General features: G+C 42.6%; 1 protein-coding gene across 2 annotated transcripts in view; it reads right to left on the bottom strand.

Moving 5' to 3' along the window:
- SH3RF3 (SH3 domain containing ring finger 3) overlaps positions 1–20,183 on the bottom strand; it is a 259,257-nt gene that overhangs the window by 5,109 nt on the left and 233,965 nt on the right. The window contains exon 9 of one of the 2 annotated variants that reach the window (XM_054846898.1): positions 8,116–8,453. In XM_054846898.1, coding sequence (XP_054702873.1) covers positions 8,116–8,453 — 338 coding nt within the window. Of the gene's footprint in view, positions 1–8,115; positions 8,454–16,684; positions 16,751–20,183 lie in introns of those variants that run through there. The other variant, XM_054846908.1, reaches the window with a different exon arrangement.

Genomic DNA, 20,183 nt, shown 5'->3' with positions numbered 1-20,183 from the left:
GCCTTTTTATCTTGACACAGCAACACAGTCATGCAGAAAGTATACGTGTTCAAGTGCCATCAAAAGTCTGCCGGTCTTCTCTGTCCTTCGGTCAACAAATCCAGTTGTCAGTTCCTTCCTCTGTGGAAAAGCAAGTAACAGAGGTTGAGGTTGAAACGTGTGCTGCTGGCTGGCTGCAGGAGTATGGTCTATCATGCTATCATGTGTGGAACTGCTACACTTATATTATGAAGCTTTGCCAATTACAGCCATTATGCAAATGAATGCACACGTTATTTCAAACACTCTGCTGCAGTGTTGATTAATTAAATTATCAGAGTGGAACAATTGTAGCTAAGATGATGCCAAGTTTCAGATCTTGTAACTCTATGCACAATCACAGAGCGTTGGAGCTCTGCACCAGGATCTCAAGAGGCTTTGAGAAAGAAGAGGGTTGGACCTCAACAGCAGCTGGGTGGATCAGAGGTACTCGAGGGCCCTTTTGGCAGATCAGGAAACAGGAACAAAGAAAAAGATGTTGTCTTGGGCACGGTTGCCCCAAAGACCTAGCTGGGACTGTGAACACCTCATGTCATACCTTAAGCACAGAGCCATCTTTTTAAAGCCAGACTACATCCTAGGAGTGAGGAGCTGCTAGTCCCTAAATGGTTCAATGAGGAGGGAGGTGACCACGCTCAACATGAATGCGCCCATCATCATAAAAGGGGTTCTACACAGCATCTCCTTAGAGATTTAGAAAAATAAATCTCAGTCACTGCATTACCAAATGAAGTAATTTTTCCCATTTAAGGAAACCCCAGATGCTACGGTTTAAATTTAAATTAACTACAGTGCCTCACAGGATAACACCAAAGCGTTTCTGATAGAATAACGAAATCTTAGATACGAAAGACCTTGCAAATCGGTTAAGAAATCCTCCGCGAGAGGTGGAAAAACATGCTATGCTTTTTTCCCTTGAGAGGCTTTTGAAGGGGGATGCCCGGGAAAGGCAGCCCGGTGCGGGCTGCAGCAGGCAGCGGTACGGCACGGCACGGCACGGCACGGCTGCCGGCACCGGGCTGCTCGCCCTCAGGTCGCTGCTGTGCCGCCTCTCCAGACCTCCAGGTGGCATCTCAGACTAGTTTATCCTCTGGAACTGAAGGGCAAATACATGTATTAGCCGTATTTTTTTGGCAGAGAAAGATGTCGTCTTTTCCTTCCCAGACATCCTCCCTCACTCCTGAAAAGGCAGTCCTGATACTTCTATTTATAGCCCCCCTTCTCATTTCCCCTTTTGTCCCCTCTTGGAGAAGCTACTATAAAACTAGGTTTTCTTACACCAAACTGCCTCCTGGCATTTTAGATGGATCTCAGAGCGATCTCGATTTTGTCTGTGTCACATTACACCTCTAAATTACCAACTTTTAAAATTGCTAATTAGCTGGGCAATACTTGTGATGACAAGTGTGGCAATCACCTCTGCCTCTTATTAGCAATGTTTGGTATTTTCTGTTGTAAATTGTACTTTCAGATAGTTGTAATTCTGCCAAATGGTAACCATTTTGGCCCAAACTCTCCACAGCAGTTGAGTCTGTCAGGCTGAGGGTCCCATATTCAGTCCAAATGGTCTCATCACCTCCAAGAATAATGTGAGGGTTTTTGCAGCACCAGCAGGACCCAGGTGAGGGCTTCCACAAACTGCTCTTGGGTCCCGATACCTGGAAGTGAAGACCTGTCCTGTGGCCCGCTGGTCGGTCAAGGACGGTGTTCCTCCAGAAAATCACCTGCTCTGGACCAGGTTAAAAGCATTCAAACCACCCCAAAATGGCACATTAGTAGAGGCTTGTATGAGCATTGAAGGTAAAATCTCTGCCGATTCATGCTCCAAGATGTCCTAGCTCTGCAGGACCTCAGAGGTTGCATTTCTCTTCCTTTCCCAGTGTCCTGGTTTTGTCAGGGATAGAGTTAATTTCTTCCTAGCAGCCGGTATAGTGCTGTGTTTTGGATTTAGGATCAGAATAATGTTGATAACACACTGATGTTTTTAGTTGTTGCCAAGCAGTCAAGGACTTTTCAGCTTCTCACGTTGCCCTGCCAGTGAGTAGACTGGGGGCACACAAGAAGCTGGGAGAGGACACGGCCAGGACAGCTGACTCAAACTGGCCAAAGGGATATTCCATACCATGTGACATCATGTTCCATATATAACTAGGGGTTGGCTGGGAGGTGGCTGGGAGAACCAGCTGAGCATCAGCTTCAAGTGGTGAGCAATTGTGCTGTGCACATGACATCCCGTGGGGCAGGAGGCTGCATGGGTAGAGGCTGGCACTGGGGCTGAGGGTGGGATGGGGACCCTGGCAGCAATTAACTCACTGAGAGCAGGGAATGGGTCCATCATCCCTGTCCCTCTGCTGTCAGCAAAGACCTGGGAATCCCACTGCCCCATGTCTTCACAGCACTCATCCTTGCAGTCAAAAGAAACACCTCTCCAACCCAGCTCTGCTTTTGCTGCTGCTGCTGACATCTTCAAGGTGCAACTAAGACTCCTAGCCTCAAATAGATGTTACACGATGGAAGTTTTGGGTTTGTTTCCTTTAAAAAAGCAAACTAACTAAAAATGTCATGTATATAGATGCATAAAGACATCCACTACCTTAACAGAACAGGAATGTTTCACACTCATGAATCTGAGATGAAGAAACAGGCAACTAAAATTGCCCATGACTTCACTTTTGCTTGTGTGCAATATAATCGTTCATTACATGATTGCATACTATTTTTCCCATAGGATGCCTGCCTCATTTAGTGCATGAGATGCCCTGCTCTGGCTGTGAGTCAAGGCTCTGATGTGGAAGAGATGCGTGGCTGCCAAAGGCACCTCATCTTTTGCAGAGGTTGGAGGATGTCTAGTAAGTGACCGCAGTGAGCCTCACTGAGTGGCACAGGTATGGGGAAAGTGGCTGCTCTGTCTCCTCCAGCTGCAAAGCCTCGTGCCACACTTTTCACAAAGTGATACTCATCTCATGCACTCTAGCTGCGTAGGAGTCAGTTGTCTGGTCTAAATTACTCACGCAGGCTTTCTCTGTCAGACATCATTGAACAGTATTGATCAGAATTGATCAGTAATTAAGGGCTGGGCTCAGGACACTGAGGGAAAAAATCCAAAATAATGAGTATTTGCTCAATGAGTAGATTTGTGCATCCAAGACACTGATGGAACTAGAGAAACTTAAGAAAACAGATGTACGATGAAGCAAATTAGGTCTGCAGGGCTAACCTCCAATCTGGTCCCATTTAGAGTGCTTGAATTTGGATGCTTAATGCAGGTTTCTGTTTGTCAAAGTATCACGCACTCAGGACAGGTTTCAGGAGTCCAGTCCTGTGACTCTAACAGGTCCCTTGTGTGTTAGGGTCATTTTGTATGGGATAGATAATCAGTGCCAATGAAACATCTAGCCCACATAACCACTGCTCTTGCTTATCGGTGGAGCTCTGTTTTTCCATCCTTTTACTGGAACACAGCAGAGACCTGCAAAGCGCCTCTGCATGCTGCAAGCCAGAACCTGCTTCACCATATTTTGGTGTCTGAATCAGCAGCCTTAGAAGAACAAATCTCAGTGGGGTCTTTTACCCTTCTGTTGGAAATATTGCAGGATTCAATTTCTGAGATGGTTAATTCTAGTTTCTCAGTCCTAAGGCAGGTATCCCTAGTCAGAGAAGCACTTAACCACGTGCATACGTGTCACTGTTCAGGCAGAACAAACTCCTGGGGTCATTTCCCTAGTATCACTTTCCAGGAAAGAAAAAAACCCTTCCTTTGCTTTCCCTTTTGGCAAAAAAGATATACGTGTGCAGCAAAATTGAAATCAATGGGTGTTAAGCACATGCTTGAATGATTCCTTGAATTGGGAGCTCAATTTCTAATGTGGCAGTGATTTGTAGAGAGGATACATGGAAACATGGTGGGGTCTATTTTAAAGGTCAAACTCACTGCTCCCATCTTATTCTGCAGCACTGTTGTGGTTACAACTTGCTTGAAGGCTCCACGAAAACCATAGAAACACAGCACAGATATGCCAGTCGTGACAGTAAGTCTGGACGCGACCGCTTTATCAGAATATTACATGGCAGAATTAGTGCCAGTTACTATAAAAGAGTCAACAACGCGTGACATGTTTTACTCAGGTTCACATCTGGGAACAGTGCCAGGCAGCGAGGGGAACATGACTCACGCACACACACATGCACGCTCAGCTCTCCTGTTTTGCTTAATGTACAGTCATATTTTCTTGAAGGGGGTGGCAAGGAAAGTACTTTGCTTTGGCACAGTTAGGCAGACAGCACACCGCTCTCCCACGTGAACTGACAGCGTTGGTGGGATGTGGGCAAGTCTGTAGCCCAGGTTCTGCCTGACCACAGAGCATCGCTGTACTGGTCCTGTTTCTCGCACCAGCAGTAACTGGGTGGAGCAGTAGGTGGAAAAGAGCATGTGGGGCACATGCTGTCTGAGGGGTATTCACTTGATAGTCAATCACTGTGACATGAAGTGACAAGGACACCACCTGCGAAATTTCTCCACTCTGCTGCTTGGACTGCTGATGCTTTATTGCAGAGAGCAGCTGAAGGAAGGTGGTTTTATAAACCAATAGCGAGAAGCTACACCCAGAAGGCAGAGATGGGCACTAACTATTCCAACAACCAGTTAAATATCAAGGCTAAATGATGGGAGAGCTAGGAGCAATTTCCTCTCTAATCCAGCCATCCATAACCATGTTTTGGAATATCAAGTAGGGTAAGATAAAATAATTGTTTTCCTTGCTCTCTCCATGCACAAAAAATTAATGAGAGCATAAATATTAGCAGCATCTCTGGGAGGATGAAGCTCACTTCACCTTCCTGTCTGACTGGCTGCAACTCCCACGAAGGGCTGCGCTGTCAGGCAGCGGAACAGGCAATTCTTCCCTTAAATCATGAGCGTCAAGCCGTGAGCAATCAGAGCCTTTTAATGCACCTCCGACATGGCCAGTGGCATGACCGCTCGGGTTTGATCAGTAGCCTGGATGTGGCGAGTCCTGGAGCTGCAAGCCAACCTCTATGGGAGAAGTAGCGGTGCTCTGCTGCCTGCCTGAGCCTCATTTCGAATGCCGTAAATATTAAGGAATGTGCTACTTCTTCCAACCTTTCAGTGCTCTGTCTCTGTGTGCACAGATGGGCGTTGGGAGACAGAAAGCCAAGTACAGCTAAGTGCACTGAAATGCTTTGCAGCTTTTCAAAATTTCATCCAGCATCTGAATCTGTTTATCTAACCTTTTTTTCCCTCTCCTCCCTTTTCTTTCTCAGAGAATTGCTCCTACTGTGTGGATGAAATGCACCAAAATGCAAACAAGCAAAATATGGAGCTGGGTGACATTGAATGCGAGTTCCTCCATTGCCAGATGTGAAAAGAACAAGTGGTTTGAAAACTGTAATTTGTTTTAAAAAAAATATAATTTGGTACTTCTTAGCAATTTGATGATTTAATGAGCACAGATGGATGTGGGATGAATTTCTAGGAAACAAGTGTTTAATGTATCTGCTCAGATTATTCCAGGACTAAGCATTATCCTTCCTAGTGCATGAAGGTAATTAATATTTCCCATTATGGGCATGAAAAAACCCATATGATCAGTTAAGGAATGCAGATACACCAATGATATGGAAGTTAATTCATAAATCAATTAGAGAATCTTGCCTGCTGTGTATAATTAGGGTTACTTCAATTATAGCTTATTTTCGGATTTAAAACTCAGGAATTAAAATGCTTAAAATCAGGGTAAGTTCTTTACCACCATATACTGCAATTGGATGTATTTACGCAGTTTTAGCAGTCTAAATCTATTTACTCCTGATTCCAGCACAGCTGAGCAGATGCAGCTAACCCATGTCCCTCTGGTTCTACTCTGCCACTTAAAATTGTCGTTAGTTAAATGTTTCACTATCCAAACCATCCTGAGGTGAACTGAGAAATTTGTAGGATATGGGACTAGCCCTGGCAAATTAAATAACTGGACTTCTCTACAGTAAAGCTTTGGGGCTTCTCAACAGTGAAGCTTTGAGAGCCGCACCTCAAAGCCAGCTCTGGAGATGTCAGGGGATGTTCTTCCCAGCTTCTTTTCACGGTTACATTTAACTAAAGGTGCAGCATTCTACTGATTTAGTTACACTGGTGCTAAATCTGGTTTATATTGATTTAGCTTTTCTTATAGCATTAATCTAAACTGATGTAGACCAAATTAAGTGCACCTAAATAGGGATTGGTTTCTCACTCCTTTTACTAAATTGCTTTTTCATGGATTTTAAGGACAATAGACTACTGTGATAGTCTGCTCTCACTGCCTTCATTACAATGCTGAAGGACTTGCCTGTATTTATTTCTGCTTCAAGTCTAATAGCTCCATTTGAACAACAGCATCTCTTTTAGACAAAATGCCCAATCTAGAGTAAAAATATTCCCATGTCTGTCTTGTCTGCAGTCTCTTATAGACTGTTACCGAGCCACTCCTAAGCCTGCTCTTTGCCAGGTGTACCAGAGCTCCCTGTATCACTCACTGCAAGTATATTGTTTCAAATCTTCCATCGTTCTTCTGATGCTTCTCCGAGGCCACTCCACTTTGGCTCAGATTTGGCTCTTCTGTAATATACTGTTACTCTGTGTTCTCCTTATTGATGTACAGAATGAGCTCTGTACCAACGAGTCTGCCTCTTCATCACCTACCTCCTCCCACTTCAGTCCTCCATTCTGCAACAGCAAAGACTTTATGTTGGACTGTGCAGGTCCAAGACCCAACTCTTCTTGGGCTCCACTACAAACCTAACTGATCATTTTCTAGTGATCTAGAAACTGATCTAGAGTTAGGTTTGATGCCAGTGAATCAGTTTCCAATCCACTTAGTATCTGATGTGTCAGTTATGTACAGTGTACTCAGCAAGACATTTTATGGTAACAAACCAGATGCCTTAGAAAAGTTTAAATATGTTACAGTGTCATTGTTACCTTCTCAACCAAATTTCAACATGCATTCAGTAAAACACCATGTAAGGTATGGACTGTCCTGTAGTATCCCTTATGCCCTGCATAATCTGCTCCATGACCCCAACTGGATTCAGGGTCAGGTGGCTTGCCCAGTCCATTCCCTTCAGCCTCTTTCATACATTCAGACAAAAACAGTTTCTTTCAAACTTCTGGAACTTCACTATTGTTCCAAAAATGTTTTAAATATCAACTCCAGAGAGTTTCCTAGACTGCTTTTTGAAAAGTCTTTGATGCTTTTGTAAAAAACATATTTTCCTCAATTATTTTTTGAGTGGAAAGCATTTCAATAGCATTGTATCAGTGCATTATCTGTTCCCTTCCCAGTGCTCAATCTTCAGTCCTGTAGAAAATATTTACCTGAAGCCAATATTAGAGTGCACATGGAGACCTAGCTCTTTTCTGTACCCCTGTTTCGAGTCAGTTATCTCTCTCTCTGTTTTTGTATTTTGGTGTTCCTACTCTACTCTTTTTGGGTTTGCAAGGTTAGTTACTCTAAGGTATCAAGGTGCTGAGCAGGCTGCTGAAATGAACTCCAGAATCACTGGTACAGTCCTTTCTAGAAATGAGCTACGTTTTTGGTAACAGGTCACAGAAGATGGCACTACCTGTAAGTATCCTACACAAGGAGAATTTGAAACAGTCTTTGGTATTGCAGAACAGCCCAGAAAGGGCCATGATGAGCAAATACATCATCCCTGTTGCCCGCAGGCAGGAAGCACCACATGACAAGTCCATAAGTTTATTAAAACATAGGGATCCCCTTTAAAAAGTGACCTTTGCCAACAGTATTTACACCCTTTGGGCTGAGAAAGCACTGCTGTCCTCCATATTTAGACCGGGGCTGTACAGTGTCATGGACAGGTGCTGCTCATCACTTTTTTAATCAATGAACATTAAACCTGCACTGTGTGTCAAATGATTTTCAATGGCAGATGCATGTAAACCCTGTCTTCCTACAAGACAGTTGAGCCACCTACAGTTAATCCGCAGAGCAGCGAAACTGCAACAACCCTTGAGGATTGCTCCCTGAGGATGCAGATGACCTTAGGAGATACACAGCTTACCTTTCCCGGGGCAAAGGCTTGGGCTCTGGCCGAATAGCTGCCATGGAAGAGAGGGGCTGCCTGGCAGGAGAAGGGATGGAAAAATTCAAATCCAAGGAGCCTGTTTTCCTGTGCAGAGGTTCCAGCCCCATGGCTCCCTGCATTTCACTCTCGATAGGGCATGAGCCAGCCCTGCCATGGCTGGAGAGGGAGGAGAGCTCGGGTCCCACTGCCCCTTGCAGGACTCCTTCGATGGCTGCCTGAGGGTCGTGCGTGGGGGACACGGACGGTGGGGAGCGTGACTTCTTTTTTGTTGATGCTCCTGCTAGAAGTTTCAGCAGCCCGCTCTTCTTCTCCTTCTGCAAAAGAACCAAATAAAATATGGCCAGTGAGCAGACATACCAACTCCCTTTGTTTTTCCTTTGGAAAATCACAATATGTGTGGCAGGAAACCTCCCAAAACTGCCATGACTACAGGTGGATCCAGGTAGAACTTGAGCTTTCAGTAATAAAGATCCTGTGAAAATCCCTCCCCATCCAACAGGGCTTCAACTTGTTCAGCAGAGTAAGGACCTAGCATACTGTGAAGATTATCTCCATTTTCAAATCCACCCAGGCAGTGATCATGTGCCTTTTGAAAGAAATAATGCAGTTACAGCGGGACAGCAAAGGTACAAACTGCCGATACAGAGAAGGCAGCAAAGTGCTGCCCTCTCTCTTCTGGGACAATCCTGTCCCTCAATAGAGAAACTCCCCAAAAGTAACAAATCAGGCCCTATGGCTAAAAACCTCCGCTGGGAAGCACAAGGGTCTGAGGAGAGATTTCAGATACCAGCCCATTGCAAGAGAAGCACTCATTACTGCCTGATGCAGATTTACTGTAGGGAGAATGGAGGCACAAGACAGTGGTTTAATAGCTCTTTACAGCGTGTGCTCCCCTTCACATCCAGCATTACACAGCTGTATACCTACTCACGTCTCCCTCCCAGAAGTGGGTCACTTCTCATGCATTAAGGTAAAGGTATCAGCTTGATGTTTGATGACAGACCACAAAATTCACAACTGGCAATTGCAGTGGCAGTGTATGGGAGGTTTTGAAGTTCTACAAGGATTTCTGATACAGAGGAATGAAAGCAAGATGGCAGCACTCTTTCAATTAATGTGAAAAAAAAACCCAAACACCCAACCAAAAAGGTTCTGCATTACTGAAGAAACGCATCTGACCCTGTGGGTTTTACAGCAGTGTGAGAAATCTTCCTCCACATTTACCTCAAGTACACACAAATACCAAATATTACGTCCTTCATCTAGCAAGTCTTTTGGGTAGAGGGACTGTGTGTGGAAACTGGCCATCATCTGGCACATGCAGCAAAGCGCTAGGCTAGAGTTGCAACCAGCAATGTCGTGCAGTAAATTTTCCATTTTTTTTTTATGACACAAGAAGTGTTGCAAAAGGTCTGTTAGATTTCTTCCTCTTCTGTCAGAAGTGCAAGCCATTACCCAAGACTATCTTCAGAGACACAGGGCTGTGAAGTTTAACTATATTCGATAATTTGTTCTGTAATAGGATCCCAGGGGATAAAAACGAACCCAGCAACTGCAATACTTATGGAATAGAAACTATCTCTCTGACTTCAAGTAGGAACACTCTTTGGAAATAGTAGCCAGTAATTTATTTATTCTCCGTAGACAAAATGTCCCATGAAAGGTTTAAAATGATGCTCTTTTATGTGCTGACTGCTGAAGTAATTTCTCAAAGCACCTTTAAAGAATAGGAGGGCTACAATAAAATAATCTTTTAGAAGATGTTTGGATTTACTACTGTAAATGTACTTGGATCATCTGATATCTCTGCTCTCAAAGTTCTTGTTTGCACTCTTTAGCTGTCACAGATGGGTAAGAAAACAGAAATACCTTCGATGTTAAGACAAGGAAGAACTAAAATGAAGCATAGTTGTTATCACAGAGACAACGTCCACTGATTTTTGAAGAGTAGGGTCTGAACTATGCTTCCAGATCCCAGTCTCCTGCATACCACTGATTCCAACTATATGATGTGTTTAAAAGGGCATTTGTCACTTACAGGATGAAAGGATCCATCCTGCCAAGATGTTTATCCAGGCAGAATCCATGGAAGCTAAGGGAGACTGGCCATATGGCACCATCAGGTCAAAAATACTAAATAAATTCCCCTGGAAACAATAGAAAAGCAGACCAAAAGCCCCTGATAAACATCTTCTTTCCCCAATGGGAAGGGACCGCTGTGGGGACTGTGGTAGGTGTGCATGCTGGAATTCACCTGAAGCACCAGAAAAATAGTTCAGTGTTTCTCTTACTCTCTAATTAAGAAATATCGCTGCTGTCATCATTATATAAAATTTTAAAGCTCTTCATGAAATTGCAAAACTCTCCTTTCCCTGTGGCGCACTGAAACAATAGCTCTAATGATCCCAGCATACTGTGTCAATATGCATTTGAAGGTGTCTAAAGGTCAGTGACAGAATACAATAGCCATTGTGGGGCTCTGGAGAAATGGCTATTGTGCAGCAGTGAGCACTTTGAGCCTCTTTAATTGGCAGCTTTGCACATGCAAAGTAACTATGTGAACTAAAGCCCTGTATAATGAACAATTAATATTCCTATGTGGTAGCAGCTTTTCTAATTTTTGCTTCTAATTTAAATACCTTGGCAAATTTTCATTAGAAAAACCTTGTGTGACTTAGACCATTTAAGGCATAGAAGCAAAAATCTTTGGAAAGCAGGAGACGCATATATTCACAGCCATCTGCACATTAAAAATCCAATTTTGTTTACAAGAACGGCTTCCACTCTACACGGTTAGCCCTGGCATAAATTTCTACACTCAAGTTACTATCCCTCAGATAACAGAGAGTTATCATGGACTTGCTGATGTACCCTTTGTTCTACTTTAACAAAAGGAAAAATAAAGAATTGATTTTTAGCCCTTCTTAGTCCACTGAGCATTTTACTAAACTTTGGAGACTAAGATCTGTGTTCTCTAAAGAGTGATGACGATGTCAATTGCTAAGCCTAGTCCTTCCTGCTAGTCAAAAGCCGAGGAGTCCCATCTTTCCCATTGTGGCCTTGGGCAAGATATTTAGAGGTGATACTAACCACTTCGGGTGCCTGGAGATTAAACATTACATCCAGCTCTTCCTCCCTTTGAGTCTGGCAAATGCTGTCAGCCTTCTGGTATCACATTGCCAGATCCTCTGCCGATGCTGCTCAGAGCACTTCAAGCAAAACAAGGACTGTCAGGAGCTGATAATTTACTGTGATGTCTCTCATGAGAAACAGATTGGATTTGAACCTCCTGTGATCAGCAGTTCAACCTAAACCCCTTCATGCCTCCTCCCCCCATCTGTAAAATGGGACTAAGTTAAAACTCCTCCTTATGCCATGGGAATTTGTTAATGACTCCAGTGTTGCAAAGCTGTACATTTCTTTGAGAGCAACCAGTCCTTTTCCATGGCATTAATATTTAAAAAAAAAAAAATTTGGAATGGGATGTTAGTATGCAGTCCCAGTAGTGATTTATTGCAAATGTCCAAGTATTATGAATTCATTTAATATTTAGTGTAATAGCAGCCATCCTTCACAAGAAATTAATTTAATATTTATATGGCTATCCAAGACAGTCCTTTCTTCAGCAGTTTCGCTGTAAATCAATGAAGCATTAATGGGCATAAATGCTGTAGAGAAATCTACACTGATTGGTTACAGACTCTGTGGCTTTTGAAAAGAGATAAGAAGTTTACAGAGGACATATCAGATGACTTTCAGGAATTAAGTTTTTGAATGAAGAAAAAGAGATGGCTTACTTTTTCCATTCACAGACAGCTGTTTTATTGTTTTCTAGGAAATCTGCAATCTACTGAAACAGCTGTGTAATTATTGGGTTTTCTTTGTCTAGTAGCTACATTTTCAATTGACTGCAAACTGTGTTTGACGTCGCTACCTCCTGAACCTGCCAAGGTCAGGCCTTCACATCTGTGTTGATGGATGGGTTCACAGTACGGACAGCACTTCTCCCATCTCCTGGTTACTGCCCACATGTTTAGCTGAATTTAAATTATCACTTTTGTGTTGCTCAGGTTTTATTCTAGGAGGTTCAGAGTGAAAACTTCCAAACCATTAATTTCACAAGGATCAATACCTTGTTCAAAAAAAAAAAGCAAAAGAGTGAAATTAGCTCTTTCAAATAAATCCCAGGCTGTTTTGAGTTAAGAAAAAAAGGGCTGTGAACACAGACAGTACAGGCAGGTCAGAATTTCTTACTTCTCTAGCAAAGCCTATGGTTGAGACTCTGTTCCTACAGTGTAGTGCAAAGGAATCTCAGTGAAATCAGTCTCTGGCAGCACAAGGATGGGATGGGCAGCATTTCTGTGACCCTGAAGCATAGACTGGGGGAAGCCAGCACTTGGACAGGTGCAAGTTCCCCTCGATATGTCGCTGTAGGAACGTTTGGAAAAGTGAATACAGTCTGATCTTAAGAATTCATGAAGGACTAGATCAAAATTAAAGTCTCAGATATGTAAATGTTGAAATATTTTGCTTCACGGTAATTGGGGATGATTTTTCCCCTCATTAATAACCCCACTTGAAGATAATAACTAGCTCTTCTTTCAGCTTCGGAGATGAGATGAGCACAGAACACAGCTACTTCGTTGATGACTGAGTGATAACGGAGTCCCCTGTCTGCAAAGTAATCATCGTGCCATAATCCAAATACCAATTATATGTACTGGCTATATTAATACAGATTTTTTTTTTAAACCACCCTAATAAACAGAAAATTCTGTTTTAGTTTTCTTCATCTGCAGCTCCTAATACTTAATTTCCTACCTACCCAGGTTCATTAAATAAATGAGGAAACCTTACTGCAGCTGATAGAAAAACTGGCTCCAGCCATTGAAATGAGGTAATTTCTCATGCAACACCAGTTACATTGATAGATAAAAAAGCCAGAGGGAGAAAAAAGGTTTCATTTAAAAATGAAGGAAAGAGAAACAAAACTGTTTAAATGCTGCCCTGAGCCCTACAGAACAAATGAGGAACTCATCTATCAGTCAGTACCCCCAAACCACCACTTTTACTGCTTGTTTAACTTGGTGAGTACTCGTTTCAGTAAATTTAAGTTTGTGTCTGGAGAAGAGTGCATTTTTATTCTGATTCCAACCTGGCTACTGGTGATTGATGCTTGCATTGAAAGAATAGGTGGTATTTTGGATTACATCTTTTAGGAAAAAAGCTATTCAGGTTTTTAAAAATCTGTAAAATTATTTGACTTGAGATTTTGATAATTATTGAAAAAGCACAAAAACCAAACCAGCATCATTTCAAAGGAAAGTTTCAGGTCTGGAATGTCTTTGGATATGTATTTATCATTTGCAGTTTGCCACTATTTCTCATGAGGCATAGATGACATACTGAACAAGACAACAGTAATTACTTACTACACAATTACTTCTGATTTTAGGGAAAGACTAGTTTTGTATCATATATTGTATGGAAATACTTGCCAAAGATTTAGTTTTTAATGGAGACAACTGCTTCTGGCCAGAAGTCTATTATTATAATGTCAGTATACAAGTTACATGCCAAGGAACAAAATGGATTTTAGGTTCATAATATCATTAGCTTTTAAATCCCACTGATAGTAACATGCATACATACATGCACAAACATATTAGACTCATGGTCTCTAATTTGAAGATGACTAGTATGAAAGCCAGAAGAAAATAAATAAAATGTCTTGCAGCTAGACCTGAATGGGAATTTCAAATGTTTTGAAAACAAAACTGAGAAAAAGATATTAGTGTTCAGGTCCCAACACAGCAAAGCACGTAGGCACTTCATCATGTGCTTTTGATGAGCTGGGGCGGATGCAAGGCTCTAGAGATTACTAAAAGAGATAAAGAGGGAATCTAAAAATATATTTGAATATTCAATTTAGATGGAATATTAGATCTTTCAAACACTGGAACAAAGTTAAAGGCTAGCTCAAAGAGAAAAAAATCCTGAAGAGGAAGCAGAGAGTGTCAGCTATCAGTGAGCTTCCTGGAGGCTGCTGAATTCACAACAGGCAGAAGGTAAAAGGAACAGTCACACGATTAGCGGTGAATGAGGGATGGATGATCTGCTACACTGATACTGTCTTTTTTCTGTGTTCGATGGAGGGAGAAGCTGATGGATGGATAGTTTTGCATTTCATTGCTTTTCCTGATCTGGCGTGTAGGGAATAGGTGATGGTTATGAAAAGGATGAAAAGTTGTTAAGATACGCAACTTACTACATGCCCCAATAACAGTTTTCAGCAATATTTTTTAGTGGGAACAGGTGAAACAGAGCACCAGGGAATTCAAAACTAGTGCTGTAATGAAGTAACTCAAAGTTGTGTACTGATAAAGTGAAGTGCAAGGGCAACACCAAAGAAGGTGATGAAACCGTGGTTCTCATGAAGCCCGTGGCAATATTTCCACTTATTTCCAAGCAACCACTATCTCTAAAACTAAGCTCAGATGGATGTCTTTTAGTCCTGATTTTAGTCCATCTCTTCCTTTGAAGTGTGAGCAACCTCTTTAGGGACACAAAAGAAGGGAGTAGGCATGATATCCTCGTACACATTTGACATTCAGCTCCCTTCACTCAGCAATCCACTGGATGTTTCATTATCCTACAACAAGCAAGGGAACTTCAGCACAAAGCACTGAGATCTTCCTTTCTCTGCTCCACTCTCCTGCCCCCCTCCCAGCCTATAAGGAGAGGCGTAAAGCATACATACTTCCCCTGGGGAATGTGGGTTCCCATCTCATTTTCGGAGAAAACTCAGTCAATGCAGGTGCTTCAAGTGTGGGATGCCCAAGCATGAACAAGAGTTCCTGCTCAGTTGTATAAGAAATCCTCATTCTTTATTTCTGGAAGGAAACCTTGGCACCCTGCAGAGCTGGGCACATGACGTGAATCCCAAGTGGAAGGAGGTAATTTCCTCAGAGTGAAAAAACGAGATCCCTTACCCGTATCTCCTGCTGGCTTAGACGCCTGTTCTGCTTGTCAGATTTTGTGAATCCCAATTTCTAGGCACTTAATTCCACCCCCACATTAAATGGGAATGATGAATTCTAGTACAAAGCAAGAGCATTAAAGGTAATACTTGGCAAAAGTTAATGTCCATTTTGTAAAACTGGCCTAAAAGTGAATGCAATGCAAGCTCTGGGAGTGCAAATCCCAAGTATTCCCATGCTACTATTGACTCTGAACTGCCTATTTTCACACAGAAAGGGAGTCACTCTTAAAACCTTATGCTCAGCAGTGTCAAAAAGGCAAAAGAGAAGATTTGGAATTGTTAGGAAAGGTCTAGAGAAAGAGGTGAAAACCGTCTGTAGAAAACAGCACGGCGGGAAGCCCTGCCATGCCTACCTTCCTGAACGCCGTGTCCTGTTCCAGCCACTGCAGCTGGAACAGGATTCTGCACAACTATGAACAGCGGAGAGAAGGGCAGTGAGGACTGTGAGAGGGGTGGAACAATTCCTGTATGTTGGAGATGCCTGCTTGGAAAGCAGACAACTGACAGGAAATATGACAGCAGCCTACAAAATTCCTGCCTACACAGAGAAGCTAACTTGGGAATAGATCGGTTATTTCCCACAATACAGGAATTAGAGGGAACCTAATGAGATTATCAGGCAAATGGTCGAAACTAAAAAAATAGGAAGCACTTTTTCACACAACACATAATTAAATGGAGACTTACTGCACACAGTATTGTGGAAGCCAAAAGTACGAGCAGGTTCAAAGGGGATTAGACAAATTAATGGAGAACAGATCTAGCAAGGGCTATTAAAATAATGGTATGGATCCAACCTCTGCTTCAGGAAGTCCCAACAGGTAAATGAAACAGTACTTACAGCATACACAAGGTGACTCCACCTCGCTACAGAGAGATCATAAAACCAGTGAGAATGATTGCTATGATACAAAAATTAGCTATTGGGGTAACAGCATAGGAAACAGGAATGAGGCCTCCTCTGTACCCTCCCGGCTTTGGGAAATCAGCTGTTCAGAGACTTCCTTAGCTGCAGGGGTCTGAGAGAGGGCAAAAGGCAGCCGGCAGGATGCAGTGTCAGCCAAGGAAGAGACACAAAAGGTTGGGAACTGCAATCCCAGAGCACTTTCACAGCCCTGCAACTGCTATTTGGATTCCTCAGCTTCATCTCCGCTGTTCAAAACATAGATCAAGGTTTGCAGCACTTGCCCTGCACCAAGGAGCCACAAAGGTACTGGGGATGGGGCCAACAAGGCCCTATCGCTTCCCGGAGCTCAGCTTGCTCCCTAACCCAGCATTGCACTGCCTTTGCACATACCAAGGGCTTCCTTGGAGCTACCATGGGGGTCTCCTACATAATGCTACACTGTGCATCGAAGACCTACCCTCAACTGAAGCCCAGCAAAGGTTAAACCTTTGTTTTAATATAAATCAAGTATGACTTGATTTAAGCAACTGTGGTAGACTAACTGTAATTTCCAGAGAATGTAAGAAAAACAGCTGGACAGAGTATGAGCATCCTTTGAAACTTTAGGTTCATTTATTCAGCTGGAAGAGAATCTATCACAGCTTCACTGACAGCACAGGATTCTGAAATGAGAAAAAGATGTATAAATACATTAACTGTTAGACAAACTGCTTAGAATTAGTGTTTTAAGTAAGATGATTTAGACCGACTGGTTAGCTTGCTGCTGCTTGTCTCTCATAAGGAAGTGAAAAAGATTTATTGGTCCTGGGGAGCATTGGGAGCAACACTCACATTTTGCAGAAAGCCAGAGCAAGCTCACTCATTGAACACCTGAATGAAAGAGCATCAATGACAGAAGTCAGGATGTGCTTTGACATACTCTAATCTTACATGTAGTTAGCTCTGGGTCTCCCCATTCACAAGGGATGGATTTCATTTCTGAAGCAAACAGTTAAAATTGCTTGGTCTTGCCTTGTAATCTTATTAAATGACAGGCAAGTGAGACTTGTATTTTTATGGAAAGCAGAAACATGTGGGTAAAAGGTTTGGATTAGTGGAGGTCATCTTGTCCCTTGTCGCTGATGTATCTATTCCTACTTGGTTGATATTGTTCCAGCAGCTGTGTCACCTCAAGCTGTAATTTCAGCACTTGCAACAAACTAAACAGTATTGGGCTGGCCTGGACTCAGAAGATTGCTTGTGGAAAATTCAGACATCACAGAAAGTATATTCTTATCTCGAAATCAATTCCCCACGTGCTGTGGTTTAACCCAGCAGGCAGCTAAAACAACCACCCAGCCGTTCACTCACTCCCCACCTGATGGGATGGGGGAGAGAATCAGAAAAAAAAAGGTAAAACTCATGGGCTGAGATAAAGACAGTTTAATATGTTAGAAAGGGAAGATAATAATAATAATAATAATAATAATAATAATAATAATAATAGAATATACAAAACGAGTGATACACACCACAATTGCTCACCACCCACAGATCACTGACGCCCAGCTAGTTTCCAAGCCTCAGTCCCACCCCTGGCCAGCTTCTCGGAAGTTATATACTGAGCATGACGTCATACAGTATGGCATATCCCTTTGGCCAGTTTGGGTCTACTGTCCTGGACATGTCTCCTCCCAGCTTCTTGTACATCCTCAGCCTCCTTGCTGGCAGGGTGGTATAAGAAGCTGAAAAGTCTTTGACTTAGTGTAAACATTGTCTAGCAACAACCAAAACATCAGTGTGTTATCAACATTATTCTCATCCTAAACCCAAAACGCAGCACTATACCAGCTGCTAGGAAGAAAATTAACTCTATTCCAGCCAAAATCAGGACAACATGGAAGAGAAAAAGGGCTGTCTGTGGACAATTAAAAATTGCCAGGATTTGCACATACAAGACACTGGAACACATTACAGTGAAATAATTCCTACAAACAATTTATCCATTTATAAAAGATGCATTTAGCTGAGACTGACAGAACATATCACACCTGCATGGATGTGGCCTTGAGATGACAAAAGCAGAACCTCCTCTTGCTCAGGCAACATATTTCTGAAAATTAGGTGGGCTTCACACTGCCACTGAGGCAGCCTGGACTGGGTGAGGGGCGGGAATGAGAGGGGCCCTGATGGTTCTCAGATGGTCTTACATTGTAGGAGCAGGTCCTTGACACCATCAAAGCCAGGAGCATGAAAATTTTGTGTTCTCTGAAAGGTGCCCTCCAGTTTTGGCAGCTCCCACAGCATCAAATCTGAGCATCCAAAAAATGATTCCTAATGTATTTCATGCAATAAAAAAATCAAGTCTTGCCCCTGCTCCTTCCTGCCCTCATGAGAGATTGTCTCAAACAAGGCAAGTGATACTTTATTAACATCAAGAAGAAAAATAGCAACATGCTCAAGTCAATGGCTTCCTTTGTGAGAGTAAGGGGAAGCTCAGCCTCTCAGCGTCTGTGGGAGGCAGGGAGTCCCAGGTGCTCTATATCCATGGGCATCACAGGCCTCGCTGCACCCAGCAGCACCACACAGGGACAGGGCTGTTGTCCGGCACACTGAGGTGCCATCAATTATTATGGTGCATAAGCTTTGCAGGCAAAGCAGCTGAGGTTTCTGCAACCTCCCCTGTCAGCTATGCTACAGTCATTTTCAGTCCTACTACATTTCCAAGCAATGCCCTGTGAATTACTCCTGGGACACGCTGAGGTAGCTGAAGTCCTTTTCTCTTATAGGCACCAATTGATCATGTATGCTCTTTAAAAAGTGAAGAAAGAATCACGAATTGTTTTAAAGGATTGCAAAGTAAGTAGCTCTCAGTGTCAGAGGAATGCCCAGACATGTAAATGACAATTTCTTTGATAAAGTGACCAAGGTACTGTGGCTTTCCAAATGTCGCAACACTTACATTGTAATTACTAGTAAGCTTTGCAATAGCAAAAGGCTTGCTAGAAGTGGTTCAAGCCTTGGTAGCATTTGTAATATGAGCATCCTTTCTTCAGTAAAAATTGGATTTCATCTTTTTTCCTAGCTTCATCTTTTTGTTACTTAAAAAATAAAAATGGAGCCATTGAAGACCATTTGCTAAAAAAACTTCCCAATACCCTTATACTAAAGTCAGGTCTTTAGGAGTATAAAATTCCCCTTTCTTAAATTTAAGAGCTGAGCAAGAAGGATCATCAATGAAAAACAGAGCTAACCAAATGGAACAGCTAGGGTGTAAGTAGGGAAGGGGAGTCAACAACACTGTGGCTTTTTTCCCTTTTGCACTAAGCCTAGTTTTACATTGCAATCCTGTCCCTCCATTCTATCTTCCCTTCCTTTGTCCGCTTTATCCACTTCTTTTTCCCTGACACATAACTTGCAGGTATGACCATATAATTAAATGCAATTGAGTTGCACTGATTTAACTAATTACTGCCTGTCATGTGTGCCACCTAAGCCAATGTTCTCCATTTCCTCATCCTGCCCCAACTGTCAGACAAAGCACGTTAGCTCAAATGTCAGGTTTAAGCTTATTTGGGTAACCCAAGATGTCCGAGGACATGCTTTATGCCAAAGCTGGTAGTAGGATAATTTCGGTGGTGCAGTCAGTGAGCAGCATCTCACACGGGTTACACACATAGTCACATCTGTAACCTCAAGATCTCTCTGGACATGAATTTGTTGCTTGTCTGGAGTGTGCTATGCAATGAGGCAGTGACATCTGGGTCGTGTTTTCACATGCAACTACTGCATAAATAATTAGCAATGAAAACACATATACAGCATATTCCTTTTTACTCTGCTAGTGTGTTGACTGATGCAGACGAGGCCAGTGTGACCTGAAATAAAAGGTGGATCCTGCCAACTAACAGGAAGAAATGGTCAGTTTTAACACACAAGCTCAAAATGCCTCTGTGAAGATGTTGGTCACATACACTTCACATCTGAAAATGATGGAAACTATATAAAGATAAAATCACTACTGTACTGGAGCAGAAATGACAGCTTTGTCATAATAGTCCATCTCTGAGCTCCGCCTACTATAGATGAAGATGAAAAACCCTTTACACAAATCAG

This window comes from Grus americana, chromosome 1 (assembly GCF_028858705.1).
Source record: "Grus americana isolate bGruAme1 chromosome 1, bGruAme1.mat, whole genome shotgun sequence".
Taxonomy (NCBI): domain Eukaryota; kingdom Metazoa; phylum Chordata; class Aves; order Gruiformes; family Gruidae; genus Grus; species Grus americana.
Note: the sequence above shows the minus strand (reverse complement) of the source record. Positions and strands in the feature narration are given on the sequence as shown.